The following is a 25,325-nucleotide window of genomic DNA, read 5'->3' as shown; positions in this document are numbered from 1 at the left end:
TACATACAGTTTTGTTTGATGTCTGGCCTCAGCATTGTATCATAAAACGTTCCCCCCACTTCTGAATAGTCTTTGGTTCAGAAAGTACATTTTATATTCTTCTTTATCCCTACAGCACTGTACCCAGAACTGAGCATTTTAACTAAACACTTCCTGGTTTGAATTTGTGAAAAATTTGCCCTTGCTGCACATTGGCCACAGCTAAAAACTGTCTTGCGGGCAGACGTTTCTGGACAGAGTTTTGTAGTCGGTGCTCGCAGCTCCCCGTGAGCCCCTGCAGAAGCCCGCCCCAGGGGTTCCTGCTGCATAAGCTCGGTACCTTCGTGATGAGATGATGAGAACGTTGCTTTTTTTGCATCTTTAGAAAGCAGAGATGGCCCTTGAGGACCCCCACCAGGTGTTGATGCACAGTCAGCCTGCGCTTTAACAGTCTAGTGTGTTCTCTGGGTTCTGTTTCCCTGTAGAGATTGTAGAGGGATTCTGGTAGGACCCAGGCTGTCAGAGGCCCGTTGTCACACTAGAAATAACAGAAGCATCAGTAAATATACAGGGAACGCTAACCGTGAGCCAGGTGCAGGGCTCGGCTCTTCACGTGCGTGGCTCCCTGACCCCTAGAAGAACTCCGTGAGGCGGGGTACCGTTCCCACGTGAGACACAAGCGAAGTGGCTTGTCCCAAGTCATGGTTGGTTAGGACCCAGTCAGGCTGTGGGATTTAATCACTGTGCTCTGTTCCTCTCAACAACTAAGATGGGAGTTAAATCTTTGAAGCCGTGGGTATATAACCTCATTTGCTTCTCAGAAAGTTTAGGAGAAGATCCTCTAGGTTTTAGCCACACAGAGCCTTGAAAGACCACGCGTAAGAAAGAGCACGAGGTCTGGCTAAGTGTGTTGTCCAGGTCTGAAAACAGTGCGCTTGTAATGTCACACATGAATGAGGGGATGTTGGAGGGGATTTCACCCGTTTCAGTACATTCTGGACTCCTGGGGAGTGTTGTCCATGCCAAGGTGATCTGAATGTATTTTTAAAAGATGACAATAGGATTCTAGGTGGTAATTAACGTGCATGTCCTTGATGGGCCAGCCAGTTTGGGTTTCCGTAATAATTCATTAAGAAATGACAGCATGGTTGGCTAAAATGTGAGTTTTGCCGCGGTGATACATCAGGTGATAGACGTCGTACGCCAGTACCACCTCTGCCTTCCTTCGTGGGTCCAGTACCCCTGGGCCATCAAGACGAAAACCATCAGAGAGGCTGGGTATTGTGCTCCTTATTTTCAAAATCCTTCCATTGCTTTTAGGGCAAAGGATGAAATAATTCTTTCCAAGTGACTTTATCTTTTTCTTTAGGATTTGGTCAACACTGGACTCAGCACTTTCTTTTTCTTTATTGCTTCGATTGTACTGGCTGCTTTAAACCACAAAACCGGAGCAGAAATTGCTGCCGTGGTAAGTGGACTCAATTGGTTGAAACATAGGCTGATCTGTAGCCCTGTGACTCGCTCCCCTCTGTCCCCTAGCATGTGTCCTGCTCATTCTTCTTTAGCTTTTTCTTTGCTAATGATGTTGTTGCTGAGCCAGTGGGGGTCCTGGTTCCTTCAGTGCTGTAGTTCTCAAAGTGTGGTCCCTGGAATAGCAGCCTCCGCATCACCAAGGAACTTTTTAGAAATGCCATTCCCAGGCTCCCCCAGAGCTACTGAATCAGAAATGCCCCCCTGCCTTTTAAAGATTTATTTATCTAGTTGAGAGAGAGAGAGCACAGCGGGGAGGGTCTGAGGGAGAGGGAGAGAGAGTCTCAAGCCGACTTCACTGACGCGGGGCTCAATCCCACGACCCTGAGGTCATGACCTGAGCTGAAAACAGAGAGTCAGACGCTCAACCGACTGTGCTACCCAGGAGCCCCCGAATCAGAAATACGTTTTAACAAGCCCTCCAGGTGATTCAGGTACACACTCAAATTTGAGAATCACCCTTTTAGTCTGTTCCCAACAGAGCCCTGGATGTCTGTTAGTGATGTTGCTTTTGAGGGCCTTACCTGTCAGTGTGGGGATCTTAATGAAGGAGAGGGCAGTCCCGACACCATTTAGCAGTCAGATGACTTTTTTTGCTCCTCAAGGTAGAATGCCTTTGGGGGTAGGGTGGGAACCAGATCTTCTAAGACTTTGGTTCTCTGTGCTTTGCATTTCTGTATTGTTCTGTATTTATAATGACTATGTAGCCCTTTTGCGTGGTGAAGGACAGTTTGAAAGGTTTGTAAAAAGCACTAAACCGGCTGTTCTCCCAGGTACCACTCAGTAGATTGATGAGTCATTAGCAAATTATTAAAATGCTGCTGCTGCTTACCCAGAGCTGCCCGCCTGGAGCCGCCCAAGGGGGAGGCAGCCAGCGGCAGGCGGAGGCTTGGGGGCTGTGATTTGGAATGTCAGGCAGTGCGAGACCCTCATTTTCTGTCTATTTGGTATTTTGGTTACATTGTACTTTCTTACCTGAGACCAGTGGCCATGAAAAAGAGGCACTTCTGTGATGTGTGTGTGTGTGTGTGTGTGTGTGTGTGTGGTTCTTAATAGATCCAAAATACTTCCAGAGAAACCTTAGGCTGTCTGCAGGTCAGGCGGGACTTTATGTTGGTCGTGTTTAACCGCACACTTGTCCGTAGTCTGACAGCCAGAGATCAGTGGGTCTGGGCGTGGTGGGTAAAGCTCGGGTCAACGTGAGCTGCTGGGAACAGGTTCTGCCCAGACACCCTGTCGGCGGCCGATGTGTCCGAGGACTAACAGTGCCTGTGTTTTGTAGATATTTGGCTTCTTGGCAACTGCGGTGTATGCGGTGAACACATTCCTGGCAGTACAGAAGTGGAGAGTCAGTGTCCGCCAGCAGAGTGCCAGTGACTACATCCGAGCCCGCACGGAGTCCAGAGACGTGGACGGTCGCCCCGAGATCCAGCGCCTGGACACATGAGCCCACCTGCCACAGCCCTCCTCCCTCCCATCCTCATGCCCATCCTTTCCACCAACTTTTCTTTCCCTCGTCGCGTCAGATTATCCTGTGATTAAGTTGAATTTCGTCCTCTTCGGTAAAAGTTCATTCTGGGAAAGGGTTTTCCGAGTGGCCCTGTTGGCCGGTCTGTGAGGCAGGGAGGCCCGGTAGCCAGCTTGTTGAGACAGAGGCCGGCGGGAGAGGCCCGCAGCTTCTGCAGCACCTGGTGGCCGTGGGAGTTGCCGGCCTCACTGGCTGTCACGGCTCCTCCAGGTCCTTACTGTCCCCAAGCACAGGCTTCATATCAGACTCTGAGCCCCCCTGTCATAGGTTTTTGTGACAAGTCAAGACTTTGGATTAATGGGAGCTGCTAGGAGGGGTAAAAAATCAAGGAATGAAGGTGCAGGGTTCAAGAGTTAGCAGCAGTTGCTGGGCAGGCCCCTCGCGGGTCCCGGGGCAGCGTGTAGTCCTGCCGCCTGGACCTTCCCTTGCTCCTCGTCTTCCATCCCTGGGCCGCCGAGACAGCCAGCTCAGGCCCGGAGCGCCTCGGGAGATGCTGAGGGGTTGGCCACGGGTGTGCTGCTGGAGCTGTTTGCCGGGTCTGGACTCTGTGGGGATGGGAAGAGCTGCTGTCCTCTTGGCACAGCGCGGCAGGCCTGCTGCCATGCGGGAAGGTCGCCCTTCATTTCCTGCCCTGCTGAGAAATCACTCGATGGCTCCTCCAGTGCATCACCTCCCCGAATCCACGTCCTCCTCCAGGAATACGGGACCAGCTTGTTTTCCAGTTTCCTACCCACCCTTACGCCTTGGAGGCTGAGTTGCAGACTTCCTGCAATTTGGCCTTCTCAGGTGAAAGTCACACACACAAAATACAATCCATTCCAACAGCCAGAATTCTTGCCCCTTTGCTGGCTTCATGAGGACCATAGGTGGGGACACACCTCTGTTGCAGGGACCTGTGCAACTTCATGAATGCCCGGGGACAGCTGTAAAGTGATTCTGAGTAGGTTTGTCTAGGGTTTGAAAATACTTGAATTTCCACCACGACATGTGCTTTCACTGATGTTTCGGGAGGCGCAGGGGTAGCTTTTGTGCCTCAGGGTCCTAACTATGAACACTGATCTGGGAAGTTGTTGGGGAAAATTCCAGTTCTGTCGGGTTTCGAATGATTCTTGAGAAAGTGAAGGTTATGTGGTGAACGTGTTCAACGAGCCCCTCTGATGCTGTAGTGTTTTTTTGTTCTTTGTGTTTTTCCTGTTGGAGACGAATTGTATCTTTCACGGAAAAATAGTTTTACCTTGTCGGGTTTTCCCCCTCTGAGCTGTTGTTAATGTTTACAAACCTCCTTCTCGCTCTACTCTTCTGCGTGCAGCTGTCCCCCTGGGAGGAGACCCGTCCTGCTGAGGGGACAAGTGTGCGGCCCGGGGACAGCCCCCGCGACCTCAGCTAGCGGTGACCGATGGCAGCCGTGGCCGGCCGCCGTGTAACAGGGGGTGCGAACGCGAGCGTGTCGGGCGGTGGGGAGCACCGTGTGCGTGAGAAAGCCTCCAGCCCTGTGCGTGTGGTGTCGCCTGCTTCGTGGAAGAGAGCATCTGATTTCCCAGCGCAGGTCCCTCTGCTAGGCCGGCGATTCCATGTCTGAAGGGTCGGGGCGATGGGTTAGCCCCCTGGACCAACCACCAGTACGATCCGAATTCTGCTGCAGTTCCTGTCCAGGGCAGCAGCCCGGGTCACACGTGGGAGCTCCTTGTCTGCGTCTGGGGTGGCGGTCTGCCCGTGCTGACCCCCTGCTCCCACGCGGGTCCCATTGAGCCCCCTGCCCGCGTGTGTTGTGAGGCAGCACAAATCATGGCTCGCAGACTTTGAACTTGGTAGATGTAGTGACTTGGGAGGAGATTATGACATCTGGATTTTATCTGTTCATTTTGTGTATTTATTTTGCATTTGTTGAGTGTGTCTGCATCGTCAAAAATGGGCTTATCTCCCTCTGAGAGTTCCAGTTAGACACAGGGTCACAGAGACTCAGCTTTGCATTCAGCGGGCCGCTTGGAAGGACCACCCTGAACTTTATCAGAAATCTGCTGGGAATCATGTTACTTGGCCTCAATAAAAAGCCGCCTTTGAAGTGAGATCGAAAAAAAGAATACCACTCGGGCAGGATCGTTGCCCAAGTTTTCCCAAGTCACTGCAGTAAAACCAGTTTATCATCTGGTGAAAAAGGACCTATGGGTCTCCTGAGGATGTGTTGAAACCTGCAAGAAATGGTTCTGAAGCCCATCGAAAGTGTAAATGCTTACAGTTGATAAAAAGTGATGGCACCTTGTGCCACAGAGGGACCCGGAGTCAGTTTGCGTCGTAGCGTTAGAATCTTTGGAATTATTTATGTCCCTGTAACTATTTAATATCCTTTGTGCCGTGAGGCTCCCCCGTGGTTTTTGTAAATATATTTCTTTGTATTTAACTAGCTCCCAGTACAACCAGCAGCAGCCAGGCCCGCTCTCTAGTTCTCTAACCTGGGTGACACGGGGACGCAGACCATCGCGCACGGCGGTGTGGCGGTGAGCGCTCATGGAGGGAATTTGGCTGTCTAGGGCGAGTGTGATGACGCTTGCATTTTCCTTGTGTTGCTTCTGTGTACAAACAAGACAATCTAGATTTAGGGGGCGCTTAACAGGACTATTTTTTTTTTTTTTTTTTTGGAAATTGAAGGAAGCCTTTTTGTGCATTTAATAGTTCCAGTGTGGACCACATCCATTTGGTTTGGGGCATTTTAAGGCTGAGGCCATCTTGGTGTTTCTCAATTTTCTGGTAGGATGATGCTGGCTTTCAGAGTGGGTGCCAAACTTGATGGGAACTGCAGTTGCTGTGTAAATTGGACTTTGTTCCTGGAGACGAGACGGTATGGTTGAAATCCGCAAGCATTTGGTGGGACCTCTGGTGGTTTTAGATGGATGCAAACACTGACGTCTTCAGAGAAAGTTGATCTTGGCACTGATTTGGTTGATGTGGTATTTTTTCCCTCTGATTCTCCTGTATCCTCCTCTCTCACTGCTGAAGGCATGGAGGGAGAGGTCTTTCCCTTGCAAACAGACGGATGACAGTCACCGAGGCCTAAAGATACTTTTTGGCCTCACAGACAGCCAGGGAAGGACGAAGGCAGTCACAGATTAAATCACACTTCTGTGAGATTTTAAAGTATTTTATTTTAGATTTTTTTTTTTTTTTTACTTTGTGCAGCAGCACTTGTCCAAGAGAGATTACGTTTGCCTAGCAAAAGGCAGGGATAGAGTAGCCTGTCCAGTCCCAATGCCTTGTCTTCCTCAGCAAGCCGAGCTGAAGTGCCAGTGTGGGCAGAGGCCAGCCTGGCCACACCCAAGCCAGTGGGGACCCAGCCCGGCTCTGCGGGCTTGGCTCTGGGAGGCAGTCTGCACCCCCAGCCCTCAGGGCACCATGACAGTCCCCTGGCAGGGACGCTGTTGCCTGTGGGTAGGCGTGAGGTAGGTCTGATGTGTTGGAGGCTTCTGGTGAGAGCTTCTGACTCCACTGAAAACATGTCTACTCTTAAAATTTGCAGTTTCATCTGCCTTTCTTTGATGCTTTCTTAGTGATTCAGGCTTCAGTTAAGCCACAGGCAGTCTCTTGGGGAGAGGAGGCACTAACTCTTTGCACACGTCTGTGAATTCTTGCTTGCAACGAATAAGTCTGGAATAATGCCTCCATGTGTCACGGCCTGTGTGTGGGCCCAGCTCACCTTCTCATGTAGACACTCTTCTGCTGTTTGGGAAGAAATTCCTCACCTCTCCATGTGTTTAAGAGGTGGACCGAGTTCTAATCTCTGGCCGTGCAGGATTTTCTGTGGGTTCTCAGAACTGGCCCTAACAAACGAATAGCATGTGGAGGCAACGTGTGGCCAGTTTAGTGATTCTGGAAGGCAGTAGTCCCCATTGTGCCTCCGTGTTCAAAACGAAGCAACCATGAAGTCATCTTGCCACTTGTCATTTTCTCCATATCTTGTTTATAAGAAAATAATGACATTAAACAGGTAGCAAAAGGCAAAACAAAATAAAAAAACACTTTCCTAGCTGAAGGCTGTGCCGATTGATTCTAGCAAAAATAAAAAGTTGCTTCTTGCCCCAGAGACTGCCATGAGCTTGTGAGGTCCCCAAACGCTTTTTTAGTTCCTAGTGAACTTTGCAGAACCTAGGGGTTCTGTCTTCGAGTCTTTCTTACCTTATCACCACCCACTCTGAGGACCAGCCAGGCGACAGGCTGCAGAGGTGGGAGCAGGGGCAGGGCTGGGAGGTCAGAGGAGGGAGGGGCTCAGCACACCCAGACTGTGTCCCCGGGGACCCTTCACCACATCACACGTGGTGACCGACCCAGGCCATTTTGAAAAAATGTACTTGGTGAACTACCTTCCTATCCTTTTGCTTTGGAAGAAATGAGGTCTTGTGTTCGGAATCAGCCCGAGAGCAAAAGTTGCATGTCGGGACAGTCTGCCTTGGCGCTCTGGATGGGCTCCCGGTGTCTCCTCGAGTCTGGACAGGGGGACTCAGATTCTGGTTTGGGTCCCTGGAGAGGATACAGGTCTAACGCTGCCTGTCTTCAGCTTTGTAAACCTTCCTGGCTTTTTATAAAACCTTGTGTTTCCTCTCCTCTCAGCAGATACTGTTGAGATCATAAGAACTGTCTGGTTGAAAAGGTGATTTGAAATATTTGACCCTGTACATTGCTTTTATTTGAAACCATCTCTGACAGAAAACACCCCCTCAATATCTGTTAGATCTGGAATTTTCTTCTGAAAATGAATTTTTCTGGTGGACTTTTCCTTACACCAGTAAATGGCATTTATACACTCTTACACTTGAAACAGAGGAATGGGTCCTGATGTGTTTTCCCTTCTTGGTCTAGATTACATTTTTATTCCATTTGGATGTCATTTCTCAACCTTGGGGATTTTTTTCCCCCTTTATAGTTTTTCTTATTCCATAAACAGTAAAGAAAAAAGTTAACCTACAAGCCCACTGAGCTTGAATCAATGGCAACTTGCCTAGAGTAAAATTTAGATTATGGGCCCTTTAATAGTGCATCTTTTTCATAGGGTTCGTTTGTTGTCTACATTTTTATGCCAAGACTTTAATTCAGGTGACTGGCTTATTAGACACCTGGGAGTGGCATGTTTTCTTTGGGATGTATTGTACAGAAAGGCCAAAGAGCCTTCATTACGGGGTTAATAGCCTGGACTGTAGTGAGCTATCCGAACTTTTATGGTTCTAATGGAACTTGTCTCAAATGACCTTAATCAGCTTTGTTGATGGGATTAGGGCGAGGCCCAGAGCTTCTTTTCCTAATTGTGCCTCAGAGGAGAGGAGGTGTGACACAGCTGATTCAGGGGATGGTTTGTGTGCGACTGGGTGGTAGTCTGAACCTGTCAAATCTAAGTCGTCTTTGGAGGACACTGCTAAACCCCAGTAGGAAGCACCCCGTTTTACCAGGAAATGAGGACAGTGTGGGGGCCTGGTACCCACGCCAGGTGGGGCAGGTCTAACTGATGGCTGCCTCCCTCCGTGGGCCATTTTGCTTTCCTGCCTTTTCCAGAATCAGTTTTTCCAAGTTTTGAGACTCTGTTTGCCTCTCTGCAGAAGCGAGGAAGGCAAATCATCAGGGCTTGAAGGGAGAACTGGCTGATCCAAGGGCTGGGGGAGGACCTGCTCCCCCAGGGGGAGGATGAGGGCAGGAGGCTTGGATGGACCGCCAAGCCGGCCCAGACCCACACAGGGGCTGCCTGCTTCCAGTGCTTTTACTCTGTAACCCATTTAAAAAATGAGTTTTCCAATCCTGCCTCATGATGAAACTGATGTAGTGGATAAAACCAGTGCTTTTGTAACTTGATTTTGATGTGGGTCCCTCAGAGAGAATGTAGGGACCGAAACTATTTGTATATGTTGAAATTTGTAGGGGTTCAGGAACCCGTGGCAAAAACACTTAACTATTTATTACAGGTATGACTGTATGTTTTTTTTTCCCCCCAAAGTAGGTAATTCTGTCTTTGTATATTTTAAGACAAATAATAATCGCTTCACCTTCGGTGCCTTCCGTGTGTGTCAGTCACATAAACACTTGTCAATCATGGAATTGAAAAGATGTACATTTAGTTAAACCAGATGACACTATTTTTGTAGCATGATTTTAGATTGTGTCCTTTTAATATTGCTTTTAGCAATGATGGTTTTGAGGTTTGGCCATTATCCCTTTAAACTTTGTTACGTATTTTAAGAAAGAAAAAAAAAAAAACCACCTTGGCTATTCCTGTCTTCTCTCTGCTGCTTTCTCCCCAACGACTTGTTTCGGCTTATTTCAACAGTCTGAGAGTAAGAGTATATTTCTGTGAAATAATTATTAATCAGTATAACTGCGATTGGCATTTTTAACGCACTTGTTCAGTTAGAGAGAGCCACTGCTCACCTCAGACCGAAAGAGGGAAGTGGTTTCATAGAAGAATAGATAGCCGCGGTGCTCTGACTTTCCCCTTTGGGTCTGAACGGCGAAGAGCCCCGTTGTCGCAGGCTGGTGAGGCCAAGGGCCTTCTCCGGCCAGGTGTCTCCCAGGACCAGCGTAGGCCACCCCTCCCGCTCTGCTGCCGGCTGCCCTCTGCCCTCGGGAGACGTGCTGCCCGGGCTATGTATGCGTGGGGTGGGCTCTCTGGCCCTTTCTGGTTTTCTGCCTGGACAAATTTTAGATGCCCTGCTGTGAGGAGCTTGATGAAATCGAGACTCGGCTAACACCCTAGCTGCTCCTTGGGCTTTCCTACCCCTGTGGGACGCGGGTTCTGTCTGGTCAAGAAGAATCTCGAGTAAACTAGCTGAGCTGTTGCAACATGAAGGAATGGATTTATTGAAACATAAGATTGTACCTTCTTTTTTGTCCTTTTGAAGGGTCAGAATATGTAATTATTTTAACAAAGGAAGTCGAGTCAGATGGCTAATAACTCCAGTATGATTATTCATTGGTACTTGGCCCAGTGGCACTTTGGGGGGGGCAATGTTAATTTAATAACTATTACATTTTACTTCTTAAAAGTCTATTTCCTTTACTAGCTTGGACATAGCTGTGGGGCATTCTGAGGTGATGCCCACTGGGCACACGTTGGTTTATGCTGTTGGCTTCTCAAACCCTGGCTCGTGGGTTTGACTCTATCCACTTGGAGTGGTTTTGGGGCCCCAAAGCCTTTGCTCCTGGTTCTTTGTCCCTGACAGCAGACAGAGCCTCACATTGCCCTCAATTTTGCCCCTTTATTTCTTTTGAAGGACCTGTTTTTCATGGTACTTGTCCTGATTGTTTTCATAGTGTTCAAATCTGTATTTTTGTATGTAGAGGGAAATAATTTTCTCAACACTAATCGCTAATAAATATTGTATTAAATTGTCATGAAGGAGTTCTTGTTTAATAAATGGACACGTAAAAGTGGCATCGTCTCTTTCCTCACTCAGACTTCCCTTCTGTCCCTTCAAAGGCTGTGGACCCAGTTCCCGGGGCAGGCCTGGGAGGTGGGGGCTGAGCACAGTCCGGGTCCACGCGAGCGGGCATGGAATGGGTGTCGACAGGCAGCTTGGCTGGCTTAGTGGGGCAGGCAAGGTGGAGCAGAAACTCCCACCGTGTATCCCTCTCGGCATCTGCTCATCAACTTTCAGGCAGGTTTTCGAATGCGTGTAAAAGTTGGAGAATGCCTGGGCCAAATGCCAACCCAGCTTCCTCCCAGGCTTCAACTCCAAGGCCCCTTGTGCAACCAGTTTGCAAACCAGGAGGAGTGCCCCAGGTTCTGGCTATCTCAGGGGTGCCGTGGGTTGTTACCGTGACACATAAGTGAGACATAAGCTCCCTCAAAGGAGCTCTGGTGACCGGGGCAAGTTCCTGAACCTTCTGTTGGTTTCCTGGACTTAGTGACCCAGGATCGTGTGAGGACTGAGGGAGAGTACATGCATCAGATGCTTAGGGGTGCGTGGCGTGCCGCTGGTGCGGGTGTGTCTGCTGAAACCCTGAGCTGTCAGGACTCACCATCGTTAGGACTCGTCTGTGTTGAACAGGACGCTGGATTGCACTGCTCTGGGAGGTGTGAGGTGTTTTCAAACACATACACTCCAAGCACATAGTCAGTCTGGTTTAATCCATTATGGCTTTTTTCACATGCAAGAGAAGAACAAAGGTTACAAATGCCCAAGACATGGGTCCAGATCTGGCTCATTCATAAGACCTCTTGGGACAGAGGAAATGCCATTTAAAAAGCTACTTTTGTGTAAAAAAAAAATACATATAAAGTTATAAAATCCCATTGAACATAGACACACAGCACATGTGCTTAGGTGAACACAGAAGGCACATCTCACCTCTCGAGAGGCGGTCAGGAGACCTGCTCTGGTGTCGAGAAACATATCATCATCCTGAGTGCCCGAGAGCCCCTCGCCGGCCGGTGGGCCCCCGGGAAAGGGTTCGGCTGGGCCTGCCCAGCCCCCCAGAATGCTGTCAGTTATTTTGTGGTTAGGTACCCTTGATCTTTTGGATCTGGTAAGCTAATCTCCAACTGTCATGTCACCTGGCGAAGACGTGGCTCCCCAGGGTGGGAGACACCGTTATGGGCACCGTGACCTGCTTGCTCCTAGATGAGAGCAAAGGTCGGTTTTCTCCCTGCTTCAAAAATGAAGAGGGTATTGGTGCTCCGTGAACAAAAGAATCTTGGAAGGATCATTCTCGACAAAGTGCCTGTCATGAGTGGGACACCAAATGCAGACAAAAATCCCTGGGGCCTAGCAGGTTGGCCCCGTGGTGGCTTCCGTCCTGCTTGGTTTATGCTGTTGGTGGGTCTCCAGCCTGAACTGCTTCCTGTGATGGAGGTAACAAGGCTCTGTGAGCTTTGTCCCCTTGTGCTTATTTTTGGCAGAAAGGTTACAAGGCTTAAGGTTTGTGGGGCAGAAATGAGACGTGGCAGAATATTCACGATGCCCCCGTGTGTGCAGTGGTTAGACGGGTGCCGTTTTGTATGCTGGGCTTGGGCAGGTCACCTTGGGGCCATGAGGAGGCCAGCTCCGTCAGCAGCTGATGCTGCCGCTTGAGAAGTCACCGCCTCTCTCCCAGCACACGCCGTGCCCTGACCACGGCGGCAAGCCTGGTCCGAAGGTGCGGCAGTGGGGGCCCGCGGGGCTCGGGTTGCCGGGGCGGGGAGGACTTCAGTCAGAGTCAGAGTCGGAATTCTCTTCTGAAAGTCAAACAGACGGGATGCTTGGTGGGAGTTTCCAGGCCAGCGGTGCCTGGAAGCTGTTTCTGGGGAGACTGGCTGGGTTTCTAGCTGTTGGCTGGAGCCCCGGGCTCAGGCCGCTCCTGTGCTGACTGCGCTGTTGGTGGTGTCAGCTTGGTGTGAGGGCTGGCCTGGGGTCTGGGACCCTGCAGGGGCAGCTGCTGTCACCTCCGGGGCATGGTCACATGGAGCGGGGAGCCCGGGTTCCCTGGGCCCTTCTCACCTGGGGATGTCAGTGTGATATATCTGCACCCCAAACCCCAACTCTACCGTGCAATTCAGCAAGGCAGGTTGGGGACGGCTATTTTCTGGCACAAGAAAGTAAAATATACTAGAAAATCAGGAAGCTTCTTTTTAGGCACCTTATAGTTTCAATCCCTCTTGCCCCCAATCCTAATTTTATATGGTGATCAGACACATTTTATGACGTTAAGGGCCTCTCTAAGGTATGACTGAAGGGTTCCTAGAAGTCCAGTACTGAAGAGTACTCTGTAGAGCCTTCTGGAACCCCCCACTCCACGGAGGAAAAGCACCCAAGTCACTAACCCTCCTGCCTCAGCCCCAGTGCCAATTGCTATTTTCAGGGAGGGACACCCCTTTCCTGACCAACCTCTGTCTCAGAACCCCAATCTGTCCTCACACTGTTGCCAGGTCATGGATGAGCTCCAAGAGCCTCTGTAAACCCTGACTTCCCTAGCCCTGTGGCAAGGGCTAGACTGGTATGATTTTGTAGGTTTGCTGTATTCATTCTAACACATGAGCTAGGAATCATTTTACAGCAAAAAACCATCATACATATATCTCCAGGTCCCAAGGCCCATAATACTCAAACATGTTTCCACTGCCACTTCCTGCTTGTTCACTGGGGTGGTGGTCTAGAAGCACTCATGGAAGGCAACTGGTGGCAGGTCACAAAGGTCTAAGGAAAATGTCTAGGGACATTGAACGTAGGAGTGGCTGAAGTGCAGAATGAGACGAGACGAGCCTCATATATTTTTAGCAGAAGGATGGCTTCTGCTGGCTTATAAACCTGAGCTTGTGTGGGTATCGCAGATAAGGACAAGAGCCTGGTTCTCTGGCCCCTGAGCCACAGGCCGGTGAAACTGGGCAAGGGGGCCTTGGGTTTCAGGGCAGGTGGCTGCTCTGCAGCCCAGCCAGGGACTGGCTGCCTGGGGGGCTCATCAGGGAAGGTCTCACCGAGGAGAAGGTGCCAGGCCTGCCCTCACCTTGCCTTTCCTGGAAAGGCAGACGCCCTGGGGAGCCAGCCTGCTGTATGCAGTGCCCCATGAAGGGACAGAACCAGGCTGTGAACACACATCCTGCCCATATGGGAAGAGAAAATGCTCCTCCAGCCTCAAACTGGCAAGTAACCCTAAGGGAGAGCAGGGTCCCCAGCAACAGTCCTGGGTTGAGAGGCTGGGTTCCCAGGTGAAAACCCCCAGGGTGGCCACCCACCTTCCGCCTTGTTGGCTGTGTTCTCTTCTGCAGAGTCCCCTTGTTTGAGGAATTTGGCGACGTCATTAAAGATCAGGTAGAAGTCAATTGCAAACACGATGGTGGCAAAGAAGCCAAAAACCTGTGGGATAGGGGACAGGGTGGATGAGACCTCATCAGGAGCTAGGAGTGCCTGGTCCCAGAGCCGGGGGGAAGTGGAGAAGCTGCCACCCCGCTCCATCTGCTGGGTTAAGGAGCTCGGGTTGGCAAACACACCCCACCCAGTACGGACAAGTAGGAAAATGAGCTGTTATCTTGGTTGGGTAAACAGCCTTCAAAACTTGGGGCAGATTAAATCTCCAGTAAGAGGACTTTGGAATCGCTGAGATCCCCGTGACAGCCCAAGGGGCCTAAGCGGGGACAGACTCTGCCCCAGATGCTGAGTGTCCAAGGGGCATCTGGGTCTCCATCAGGGCAGGGGTGAACTTGAGGGGGCATCGCTGGGCAGCCCCTTCCAGGGCTAGGGTGGCTACTCACCCCAGCTGCTTTGGAAGCCCCGTCTGAGTACTTGGCGACAGCTGTGATGGAGATGGCGAAGTAGATGAGAGCAGCTGTGACACAGCGCAGGAAGTCCTGGGGAGAGATGGGTGTGGTCACTGCCCTCGGCTCCCAGGAGTGGAGCACAGCTGGGAGCCCAGACTGGGGCAGGGGCTCAGAAGGACACCAGGTAGCAGGAATGGGCTGGAACCCACTGTTCCCAGGGGATGACTGGCCCCATAGGCTAGACACACACCTAGCACCCGCAGTCCAGCATCCCCAGGACTTGGGCCCTGTCCTGGCCCCACCTTGCACGCCCTGGTTCTTCTCCCACCCCCATTCCTGCCCCTGCCCAGGTGCCCCTGGAGGCTGCCAGCAGCTGAGGCTGCCCTGTTCCCGCTCCAGCTGGCCGTCCTTGCCCAGTGGACAACAGGACGTGGGCCAGGCTGCAGCTTGACCTGTGGCTGGGCCCCTACGCATATCTCCTCATTCGGTGAGAAAGACATTGGAAACCTTTCACCTGCTCCCTGCTAGCTCTCCAATGGGGAGACCTGGCCCTGGGTCTCGCGGTGCCACATCCTTGTGGCAGATCCATTTGTGTATCATGGTTTCTGCTCACCTGTCCCTAAAAGGGGGATACAGGGTGCAGCCCATCAGGAAGCATATTGGATATGAAGTCAGGAGGCCAGGGTCCAATCGCAGCTTTTCTGTCCCTTCTCAAAAAACAAAGTTTGGGGGGTGGCTCTGAGGCTTCCCAGGTGACCAAGCAAGTTGCCAGATGGCTGAGGTCTGGGTAAGCCCTGCAAGTCCTCAGTTAACCTGTCCTGCCCTTGTGCAAATAGCTTGAATTCCTGAGGCTGAGGCTCATTCCTCCAGGCCCAAATGGGAGCACCAGCGCCACCTGCTGGTCAGGAGCCAGGATGCCAGCTGGGGTTCCGCGCCTCACCCAGGGACCTCCCGGAGGTAAGGCAGCGGGCTCTGGGTCACATGGCTGCCGAGTGGTGGGGCTTGGCTCCAATCAACTGCAAACAGCCCCTCTGGCGCACGGAAGAAAGGGTGAGGGCGGAAATGCAGCCAGCCCCTTCGTCCTGGGGCCCAGCCTCACCATCATGGGCCAGCACAAGCCCTGCCACTTGTCGTTCAGCTGCATGGCATCTGCAAAGAGGAAGTAGAGGGCCAGCAGGAACTCCAGCAGAGGCGCTGCGAGGAAGGCAGATGCAGAGGATGCCACATAGCAGACAAAGGTGATGAACGAGAGACCCTGGAGGTGAGGGGAGGAAAAATCAGAACCTTTGCACATCTCCTGGCCCAGGGCTCTGCAGCCAGGGACGGAGGACGCCCCAGCAGGGGAGGCAGCTGCCAGGATTAGAACCCCATCATGGGGCCCTGGACCACGTGCTACCCCAATGCCTCTGGGCACAGCTCTGCACCCTGATTCTGTGCCAGCGCCCTGCCAGGACCCAATCAGGAAGCCCCAGCTTCCCACACGTGTCCAGCCCCCCAGGAGGCTGCCTCGTGCTGCTGCTCACCCCGTGCCCCCCACCCCAGCAAGCTCTAGGCAGAATCCACCCAACTCAGATGGTGCCCAGCAGGGCAAATCAAACCTCAGCCATCTCAGAGGCAGCTCACGAAGCAGGAACCATTTCAAAAAATTACACCCAACTCCCAAGAATGTAAATTTTAGCTGAAAAACTATACAAGTCTTAAACTTTACTTAATGATATGCATGCTGAAGTGTTCAGGGTTGAAATGTACTGATGTGGGCAATTTATTCTGCATCAAAAACGAAATTGGACTAGTGGACAGACAGATGGATAAGATAATGTGATAAAGCAAATCTGACAACAGGTTAACGACTGTACAATCTAGGCGGTGGGTATACGGGCATTAACAGTGTAACTCTTTGGGTTTTCTACGTTTGCCAATCCATACGAAGAAAAAAACCTCCAGGAGGGGGAATGTTGACCCTGACACTTCAGGCCCTGCCGCCTCATCCAGCCAGCCTTCGTGCAAAGGGAAGGTGCTGACGCCCCCGTTAGTTCTGCAGACCATGTGACCTGCAGGGCAGGGCAGACCAAGATGAGGGGCTCTTCCCCCGGCCAGGGCCTGCGAGGCTTGGGGCATCCTCGCAACCACCTGTGCACAGTGCTGCTCATAGCCCACCTCACAGATCAGAAGACTGAGGTGCAGACAGGGGAAGTGAGTTGCTCAGTGTCATGCGGCTAATAAAAAGGCACCAGAATTTGAACCCAGGGTTGGCTGACCACACAGCTGTAGTTCTTAAGCAACCCTGCCCTGTGGGTGCTGGCCTTCATCTGTCCTGATTTCTGTCACTGTGGCTGGGCGGGGTTTGAGTATGTCCATGGCTGAGTAGCTTGGAGTGGGGCTGGGAGGGCCCTGTAGGGACACCCAGATGCCCCACAGGAAACTCTGTGGCTGCTTCAGACAAATGAGCTGCAGAGATGCCAGGGAGTCCCCAGGGCACCCAAATCTGCCTTGAACATGGCCAGGAAGTAGCTGAGCTCAACTCGAACAGAAGGGAAATTAAGGCACAGAGGGGCCTCCCAGGGAAGCAAGGCATGGGACCTTGAGCCAGCCCTGTCCATACCTCCTGCTGCACTTCTTCCGCAGAAGGCTCTTCTTATGTCCCTCCCCTTCCAGTCCACCCCCCCCAAAGCCAGATTCTGGGGACCCCTCTCTCCATTCCTGTTTCCTCATTCCCTGATTCCTGGTGGCTACTTCCTCCCCTCTCCTGTCCCTGTCAGCCTCCCCACTTGCTTGGGCCTGGAGGCAGCCAGAGATGACCAGAGGGAGGGAAGAGTGACCAGAGTGGCTCCCCTTGTGATCAACTCTAACCCGTTCTTCCTCTCTACTTCTTCATCCTCCTAGATCTGGCTTCCTGACATCCAGCTACACCAAGGGCCCCCCATGAGGTGGGCTGAGTGGGGTTGGGGTTTGTGTCCCTTGCTGGCCTATAGATTTAAGGCTTCTCTGCAAAAATGGCTCCCATCAATCTCCAGGGTAGGACTGGGGTGACCAACCAGAGGTGACTCCCTAGAGTGTGGGCTGTCCTGGGCCCTGGTTCCTCACTTGGGAGCTGGGCTGGTGACTCTGGGCTGACCCCAGGGGCAGAAGTGGCAGGATGGCCTCCTACCATCTGCCCTGGGCAGTAGGAGGAGAGGTCTGGGGCAGAAGCCTCTTTCCTCTGATCCCCACTCTCACTCTTCTGTCACCTGGCCCTCAAGTGACCCACCTGTCAAATCCCCTAGACGCCCTGGCCTCAGCTTTCATGTCTGCAAAGTGGGAATAACGACAGGGACTGCCAAACTGCGGGGGATCTAAATAACAAGAGCTGCTCCTTATCTTGCCTCCCCTGCGCCCGACGGCGCCTCCGCCGCCCCTGGCCTCGGCCCCTTCCCCGCAAGGAGGCCCAGCACCGAGTCCCCCGCCCCACCCGCGGATGGTGCGGGAGGTTTCGTAGTGTCCCCAAGACAAAGGCCTGATGGGCCGGGGTGGGGGTTGCGGGAAGGAGGAAGGAGCTTGGCGGGGGCGGGGCGGCTGGATCCGAGCGAGGAAGGGGAGGAGGGGGATGAAGTCACCCCGCTGGGCTCCCGCCCCCGCCCCCTGCACCCGGGGGGAGGGGTCTGCGAACACACCCCGCACTGTGCTGCCCCGACCTCACCCAATCCCGGGGGTCTCCTTCCCACTTCCCCGCTGTTCCCCGTGTCGGCTGGCCGGAGTCCACCCCGTCCTCCGCCCGGCAGCTCAAGGCCCGGCCGGCCCTCCCTGCGCCAAAGAAAGCGGGCAAGGGCGCGGAGAGCCCACCCTGGCCCCGACCCGGGCGTAGTGAAGCGCCGAGCTGGTTGATTCCTCACGGGGCGCAGCCGGGGACAGCGGGAGGGTTTGCGGAGCGGAGTGCCCGCGACGGAGGCCAGAAGATGTGGGGCCGCGGGCTGTTCGAGGGCCCAGAGCGGGTGGAGGTGCCCGGGGTCACACAGCGCCGGGCTGAACTTCCAGGCGCTCGGCCGTCGCGTCGACGTGCCCCGGCCCCAGGCTTCCCGACCGGCCCCCCACGTTGGGTTAGGGAGCCTGGAGGGCCTGTTTTCGGGCCCCTCCTCGCCTCTGCCTCGCGCGCTGAGCTTCGGCGCCACCCGACGCCTGGGGAAGTGCGCCCAGCTCCGCCCGCCTTCCGCGGCTCCCGTGGCTCGGCCGGGTCCTGGAGTCCCGACGGCGCCTTCGCCGCCCCCGGCCCCGGCCCCGCGCCGCACTCACCGACTCGGCCAGCAGGAGGCGGCCTTTGAGCGAGCAGAGGAAGGCGCGCGCCGGCAGGAGGGCGCGGAGCCCGGGCATCGCTGCGCCGGGCGGGGAGCGGCCGGCGCGCGCCGGGGCCGGGTCGGGGTCCGGGTCGGGCTCCTGGTCTGGGGGCCACATGGCGGCGGCGGCAGGGACCGAGGCGCGGCCCCGCTCCCTCACCCCGCGCCCGGGAGGGAAGCGGAAACCCGGGCTGTGCGGAAGGAGAAAAAGGCGAGACACGGGAGCGGGGGCGCATCCCCCCGCCGCCCCGCCCCCGCCCCGCCCCTCCTGCCCGGTCCCCTCCTCCCCTCCTCGCAGTCTCCGGCTCCCCCGCTGCCTCGCTCGCTTCTTCCGCTCTCCTTCCTCCTCCTTCCTCCTCCTCCCGTCCTCGCCTCGGACCCCGGCTGCCCGAGTTGCTCTGGGCCCCGCTGGGCGGGACTGTCCGCGGGGCTGGCCTGGGGCCCCCACACACGCCCGCGCACTCTCCCCTCAGCCCCAGCCCGGCACTCCGAGACCTTCTTTTTGCTGCCCTTGAACGCCCCGTCGGGGCTTCCAGTCTTCTCTGCCTGCCCTGAAGGGCTGTATACACTCGCTGCGTCGTCTAGCTTCCTGCCCGGGTCTCTGCGCGTGTCCGGGACCCAGGAATCTAGGCGTCCGAAAGACAAGACCCCTGTCTCGTCTTCCTGCGCTTTTGATCTAGCTCTCAGCTCCCGACCTCACTCCCTCTTTCTCCCCTGGCCACCCCTCCCATCTTTGGGCAACCCAACCTCCTCTACTGGCTGCCCCAGCCTGCCTTCTGCTCCCTCGCCCCATTCATACCCGGGGGACTCCCAGATGGAGCCTGGGCCTCAATGAAGGGCACCGCCATCCAACCTTCCACCCCAAGATCTGACACTCGGGGCTGTCCTTGTTCTCCCTCACCCTCACCATCAGCCCATCACCAAAGCTGGCACATCTTCACCTCCTAAAGCTTTGTTTCTGTTCACTTCTCACTACCACCAAGACCTCCAGGAGGCCCACAGAGTACTCCTGTCTCCTCCCTGAACTGCTGTGAGGGTGTCTTTAAGAGGCCTCTCTTCTTCCTCTCTTGGCAGCCAGAAGGATGCTTAAATCCTCAGTCAGGATCACCTCCATTTCCCTTATCCCTCAAACCTTGGGAGATTCCCATCTTGCTCAGAGTCTTGGTAGAGAGACTAAAAACATAATCCCTTGGTGTCCTCTGCTCCCTGTCTCTCCCACTCACAGACCTTACAGTTTCTTGAACAAACCATGCTCCCTCCCCACTCCAGGGCCTTTGTGCGTGCTGACCCTGCTACCTGGAATGCTCTCCTCCACTTGGTTATCTGATGATCTTCTCTTTACTCTGTGATCATCCCACAGTGTCACTTCCTCAAAGAAGACTTCGATGGCCTCTCCTGCCAGGTAAGAGGAATTCATTCACTCATTTATTGATAGATTGAACAGCAGTGCTAGAAAGATTGCATTTGTAGGATGCAAGGACGCATCAGCTTAATTTGTGGGGAGTGGGTCAACAATGTGTCCAGAGAATCCTGAATAAGATGATTCTTGGTAATAGGTGTCTGGCTGGTTATGGCTGGTTCATGGGTTGCCAGGAGCCTTTGTGGAAGAAAGGACTGAGCGAACGGCTGGGGTGGGGGGAAGGAGACAGTTGGTAGAGAACCAGAGCCTGGTGTTTGGATCTTATTCTAGATCCCCTGGGAAGAGGCCAGGTGAGGGTTAGAACAAGGACAACCTGATATCAATCAGTGTTAATTTGGCTCAAAACTGTAACTCAATAATAAGTAGAAAACAACCCAATTTTTTTAATTGGCTAAAGTTTTGAACAATCCAGCGAAGATATATGAATGTCTAGTAAGTGCTCGAAACTATATTCAATATCATTAGACATCTAGGAATGCAAATTAGAGCCAAAATAAGATACTATTTTACACCTATTAAAATGGCTCATAAAAGGGGACTCCACCATTGAAGTGCTGGGGAAGATGTGGAGCACCTGGAACTCTCCTACAGCCCTGTAGGGGGGTGGAAGTGAGGCCCTCCACTGCGGAAGACAGCTTGGCAGTTTCTTAAAATGTTAGAGAGAGGCATACCGTGCGACCCAGACATTTTATGCGTAGGTATTTGCCCAAGAGAAGCAAAAGCACATGTCTTTACAAAGACTTGGACCTGAACGTTCACAGCGGCTCTATTTTTAATAGCTCAAACTTCGCACTGCGCAGTGGTTCATTACAGCTCAGAGGATAAGCTAACTGTGGGGCATCCCCAGGCTGAAATACTTCTCAGTAGGAGGAAGAAATAACCCATTGACAGATCCACAATAGGGGTGCATTTTGCGGATAATTATGTTGAATGAAAGAAGCCAGGCTCAAAAGGGTACGTGCTGTGTGATTCCGTTTTTATGAATTTCTAGAACAGGTGAAACTCAGCTATGGTGAGGGAAATCGGATCAGTGGTGACCTGGGGTGGGGGCAGGAGGAAGCTCTCTGGAGTGCTGGCAGTGTTTTTTTTTTTATTTTGATGAGGGTGGTAGCTGCCCAGAAACATACGTTTGTCGAAGCACGTCAAACTCTCCACTTAAAATGGTTGCATTTTATTTCAAGGCATCTCTGTCTCACTTTACTGAAAGGGAACTCACGCAAAAAAATATGGTGACTCACTAGGGTGGCTGAGGGGGCCCAGGAAGAGGCAAGGAGAACTGGAGGGGTGCCCCTGCTTGACGCGACTGAGTGCCTATGACCGCTGTCGCTCCTGCCGCAGGCTGGGAGCTCCGTGGGAACCTATTCTGGCCCAGCCCAGAACCCATCCCTCGAATGGTACCGGAAGTGTCTGCTGTGGCATGAAGAAGGGTGGCTCTGTTCCCTTTACATTCCTGCCTAAGGAGTATTTTCTGTTCTCCTACACTGATTTGTTTATTTTATTCTTTGGGTTATAATTAAATACTATCACGCTTCATTTTGTTGGTTAAATTGTTTCATCTTTGGCCTTTATTAGCTCTTGCTGGTGGGCTTCTGGGTACCCATCCCCCATCTCCCCCCCCCCATTTCCTTATTTTCTGACCCTATAAGATGCGTCAGGTTCATTTTGTATTCTCCCCATCCCAGCCCTAGAGTCCGAGTTCCTCCAAGAAACTCTGGTTCTTTTAATGGAGAAGGTATTTAGAAATAAATCCCTAGGGGCAGTGTTAATTTGCAATTCTCTAGTTATGAGTGGATCAAGGGTTTTTTTTTTTTGTTTTTTTTTCTTTTTTTGCATATGTAACAACCATTTGCATTTGCTTTTCTGAGAACTGACTTTTCACATACTTTGTATGTTTTTCTGTTAATTGTTGGTTTAAAAAAATGGATATATAAGAATGCATATATTCAGGAAATTAGTACTTTTTCTGAAATCTGAGTTATGAATAGTTTTTCTTGGCTTATCATTTGTGTTTTACTTTGCATTTTTGCCATACAGATTTCTCTTTTTAGAACGTGGTGTTTTTCTTCTTAAACTATGAATGTGGTGACTGACAATAGCAGTTTTTCCCAAGGCTCACTGTCCTTACATTTGTGGGATGTGCCTTTAATGGTCATGTTGTTTAGCTCCTTTGATAAACGTCTAGATTCATTTTGCTAGTATTTTATGGGGGATTTTTGCCTTTATTTTCATAAATACAATTAACCTCTAGTTTTCATTTCATTTCATTTTATTTATTGTGTGTTGTATTTAAGTCTTTCTTGTTTCCTAATGAAGGCATTTAAAGCTCTAAGTTTTTCTCTGAGGACTGCTTAGGACACATCCTTAAAATAATGCTCAGTTTTTAGCCACTTCTAATTTGCTTGTAGTTTCCATTTTAAATTTCCTCTTTAATCCAAGAATAATTTAAAGGGGTATTTAAAATTTTTCGGTTTGGTGAATTTTTGGCTATATGTTGGTGGTGAACATCAAATTTTGTTATTTATTTTATTCAGAGAACAGGTCTGTATGTTCTGCTTTTTGGAATTTGTTGAGATTTTCTTTGTGTCCTGATAGATAGTCAGGGGTTACAAGTGTTCCATGTATGCTTAAGAAGATTGAATATTAATATTCTCTTTTGGTTGGGTACAAAACTTATCCATGTATCCATTATGTATCTTGTTGATTATGTAATTTAAACTCTCTGTATGCTTACCCTTCTTTTTTTTTAAGGTTTATTTCAGAGAGAGAGAGAGAGCGCGCCAGCACAGGAGTTGGGGGAGGGGCAGAGGGGGAGGGAGAGAGACCATCTCCAGCAGCCACCCCGCTGAGCGAGGAGCGGATGCGTGGCTTGATCTTAGAACTCTGAGACCACCACTGAACTGAAACCGAGAGTTCAATGCTCAGCTGACTGCACCACCCAGCCACCTCTATACTTACCCTTCTTTTTCTTGATGTATTGACTTACTGAAACAGGTATATTAAAGCTCCTCACTAAAGTTTTAGATTTATTACTTTTCCTTGGATTTCCTAGGACCCTGGGATCATGACCTGAGCAGAAGACAGACGCTTAATGACTGAGCCACCCAGGCGCCCCTCTATTGCTTTCTTAACTTATCTTTCCTCAGTTTCTCCATCCACAAAATGGCAATAATAATATTACCTAAGCCATATAATTATTGTAAGGATTAAATGAGTTAATATATAAAAATGTCTTAGAACAGTGCCTAGCAAAAGAAAAAAAAAAGAATCATGCCTGGCATATATTAAGTTTGTATTAACTATCATTTTGAGATCTCTCTTGTTCCTAGTGAATGTTTTTAGCTTTGAAGTCTATTTCATTTAATATTAATTTCACCAAACCTACTTTCTTTTTGTTGGTATTTATCTGGGACATCTTGTTTATGCTTTTCTCATATAAGCATTTAGTGCTATAAATATCTAAGTACTATTTTCATTTCATCTTACAAATTTTGATATGTTGTGTTTTCATTTTTGTTCACTTCAAAACATTTTCTAATTTCTCCCAAGACTTTATCTTTGACCTGCAGATTATTTAGCGGTATATTGTTTAATTTTTTAAACATTTGGGGATTTTGCAGTCATCTTTCTGTTATTGATTTCCAGTTTAATTCCATTATGGCCAGAGAATATACTTTGTATGATTTTAATTCTTTTACATTTATGGAGGTTTATTTTATAGCTCAGGATATGGCCCATGTTGGTGAATGCTCTCTGTGTCCTTGAAAACAAAGTGTATTTGTTGAGCAAAGTGTTCCGTAAATGTCAGATCAAGTTGATTATTGGTGGTATTTAGTTCTTTTATATCCTCGGTGATTGTCTGTGTACTTGTTCTATCAATTACTGAGAGAGAAAAGTTGACATCTTCAATAATATGTGTAGATTTGCCCGGTTCTTTCTGGGCTCCATGGTCTCTGATGAGAAATCCTCAGTCATTCAAAGTATTGCATCATTTTTCTTCAGTGCTCTCAATATTTTTTTCTTCATCTTTAGTTTTCAGAAATTGGATTAGGATGTATCTGGGTTTGAAGTTTACTGAATTTCTTGTATCTGTAAATTTATGTCCCTTGCTGATTTGGGGACGTTGTCAGCCATCATTTCTTCAAAAAGTTCTTGTGCCCCACTCTTACTCCACTCCTTGTGGGAATCCAGTGACACAAATATTAGACCTTTTGGTATTGTCTCTAAAGTCCCCAAGGCTCTGTTCATTTTTTTCAATCTTATTACTTTCTTTTGTTGAAATTGAATAATTTCTATTGATTGATCTTCAAGTTTACTAACTCCTTCCTCTGCCATTTCCATTCTGCTATTAAGCACATCCAGTGAGATTTGTATTTTGGTTATTGTGTTCAGTTCTAAAATTTCCATATGATTTTTTTTATATCTTATATTTCTTCACTAAGACTTTCTATCTATCTATTTCATTTATTCTTAGAGCGTGGTTACAATATTCTCTTTCAAGTTTTTGTCTAATCATCCACCATTTGTGTTATTCTTGGGTTGTCTATTGACTGTCTTTTCTCTCATAAAATGTTGAGATTTTTCTAGTTTTGAATATAGCAAGTAAATATTGATTGTATCTTGGACATTTTTAATATTATGCTATGAACTCTGGATTTGTTTAATTCCTGTAGAGATAATGGGTTTTTGTTTTGTTTTGTTTTGCTTTTTTGTTTTTTGTTTTTAAGCAGGCGATTAACTGGTTAGATTTGGGCCACAATATCCTACCCACCATTGAACTGTGGCTTCAGTGTAAGTTCAGTTTTCTTTTCTTTTTTTTTTAAACAATTTTTAAAAGATTTTATTTATTTGAGAGAGAGAGCGTGCACAAGCAGGGCGGGGGGGGGGCAGAGGGAGAAGCAGACTCCCCACCTAGTAGGGAGCCTGGCGTGTCGCTCGATCCCAGGACTCCAGGACCATGACCTGACCTGAAGGCAGACACTTAACCGACTGAGCCACCCAGGTGCCCCTCAATTCAGTTTTCAAAAACTTTGCAGGGCCATTCTGGGATAAATCCCACTTGGTCATAGTGTATAGTAATTTTGATGTGCTGTTACAGTTGGTTTGCTAATATTTTGTTGAGAATTTTTACATCTATAGTCATAACAAATACTGGTATATAGTTTTCTTTTTTTGTGATATCTTTATCTAGCTAATTATCAAGGTAATGCTGGCCCCATCAAATAAGTTAGGAAGTATTCCTTTGTCTTCTGTTTTTTGGAAGAGTTTGAGAAGGTTGATATTAATTCTTCTTCTTCTTTTTTTTTTTTTTAAGATTTTATTTATTTATTTGACAGAGATAGAGACAGCCAGTGAGAGAGG

General features: G+C 50.3%; 3 protein-coding genes across 3 annotated transcripts in view; 2 read left to right on the top strand and 1 right to left on the bottom strand.

Moving 5' to 3' along the window:
* CMTM4 (CKLF like MARVEL transmembrane domain containing 4) overlaps positions 1-10,442 on the top strand; it is a 65,075-nt gene extending 54,633 nt beyond the window's left edge. Inside the window, exons 3-4 of the mRNA XM_026494922.4 lie at positions 1,349-1,447; positions 2,792-10,442. Of these exons, the coding sequence (XP_026350707.1) occupies positions 1,349-1,447; positions 2,792-2,956 (264 nt within the window). The 3' untranslated portion in view covers positions 2,957-10,442. The remainder of the gene's footprint in view (positions 1-1,348; positions 1,448-2,791) is intronic.
* CMTM3 (CKLF like MARVEL transmembrane domain containing 3) lies at positions 10,435-18,756 on the bottom strand. Its single transcript, XM_026494923.4, has 5 exons — positions 18,507-18,756; positions 15,340-15,495; positions 14,235-14,330; positions 13,719-13,839; positions 10,435-12,224 (listed from the first exon to the last, which is right to left on the bottom strand). The coding sequence occupies exons 1-5, from the start codon at positions 18,663-18,665 to the stop codon at positions 12,196-12,198; spliced, it is 561 nt and encodes a 186-aa protein (XP_026350708.1). The 5' UTR covers positions 18,666-18,756; the 3' UTR covers positions 10,435-12,195.
* Positions 18,757-19,723: 967 nt separating this feature from the next.
* Positions 19,724-25,325, top strand: part of TK2 (thymidine kinase 2) — an 80,602-nt gene continuing 75,000 nt past the window's right edge. Inside the window, exon 1 of the mRNA XM_057314167.1 lies at positions 19,724-19,949. Within this exon, the coding sequence (XP_057170150.1) occupies positions 19,874-19,949 (76 nt within the window). The 5' untranslated portion in view covers positions 19,724-19,873. The remainder of the gene's footprint in view (positions 19,950-25,325) is intronic.

This window comes from Ursus arctos, unplaced genomic scaffold (genome assembly GCF_023065955.2).
Source record: "Ursus arctos isolate Adak ecotype North America unplaced genomic scaffold, UrsArc2.0 scaffold_19, whole genome shotgun sequence".
Taxonomy (NCBI): domain Eukaryota; kingdom Metazoa; phylum Chordata; class Mammalia; order Carnivora; family Ursidae; genus Ursus; species Ursus arctos.
The sequence above is the reverse complement of the archived record's forward strand: the minus strand, read 5'-3'. Positions and strand labels throughout refer to the sequence as shown.

What these genes read in the sequence shown, in the direction of transcription:
- CMTM3 (XM_026494923.4), bottom strand. Translation starts at nt 18,665, where the DNA reads ATGTGGCCCCCAGACCAGGAGCCCGACCCGGACCCCGACCCGGCCCCG. An exon ending in GGGCTTCCAAAGCAGCTGGG is followed by an intron (nt 13,840 to 14,234) that starts GTGAGTAGCCAC and finishes CCTATCCCACAG; the next exon opens with GTTTTTGGCTTCTTTGCCAC. An exon ending in CACAGCCAACAAGGCGGAAG is followed by an intron (nt 12,225 to 13,718) that starts GTGGGTGGCCAC and finishes TTTGACTTTCAG; the next exon opens with AAGAGAATTCCGACTCTGAC.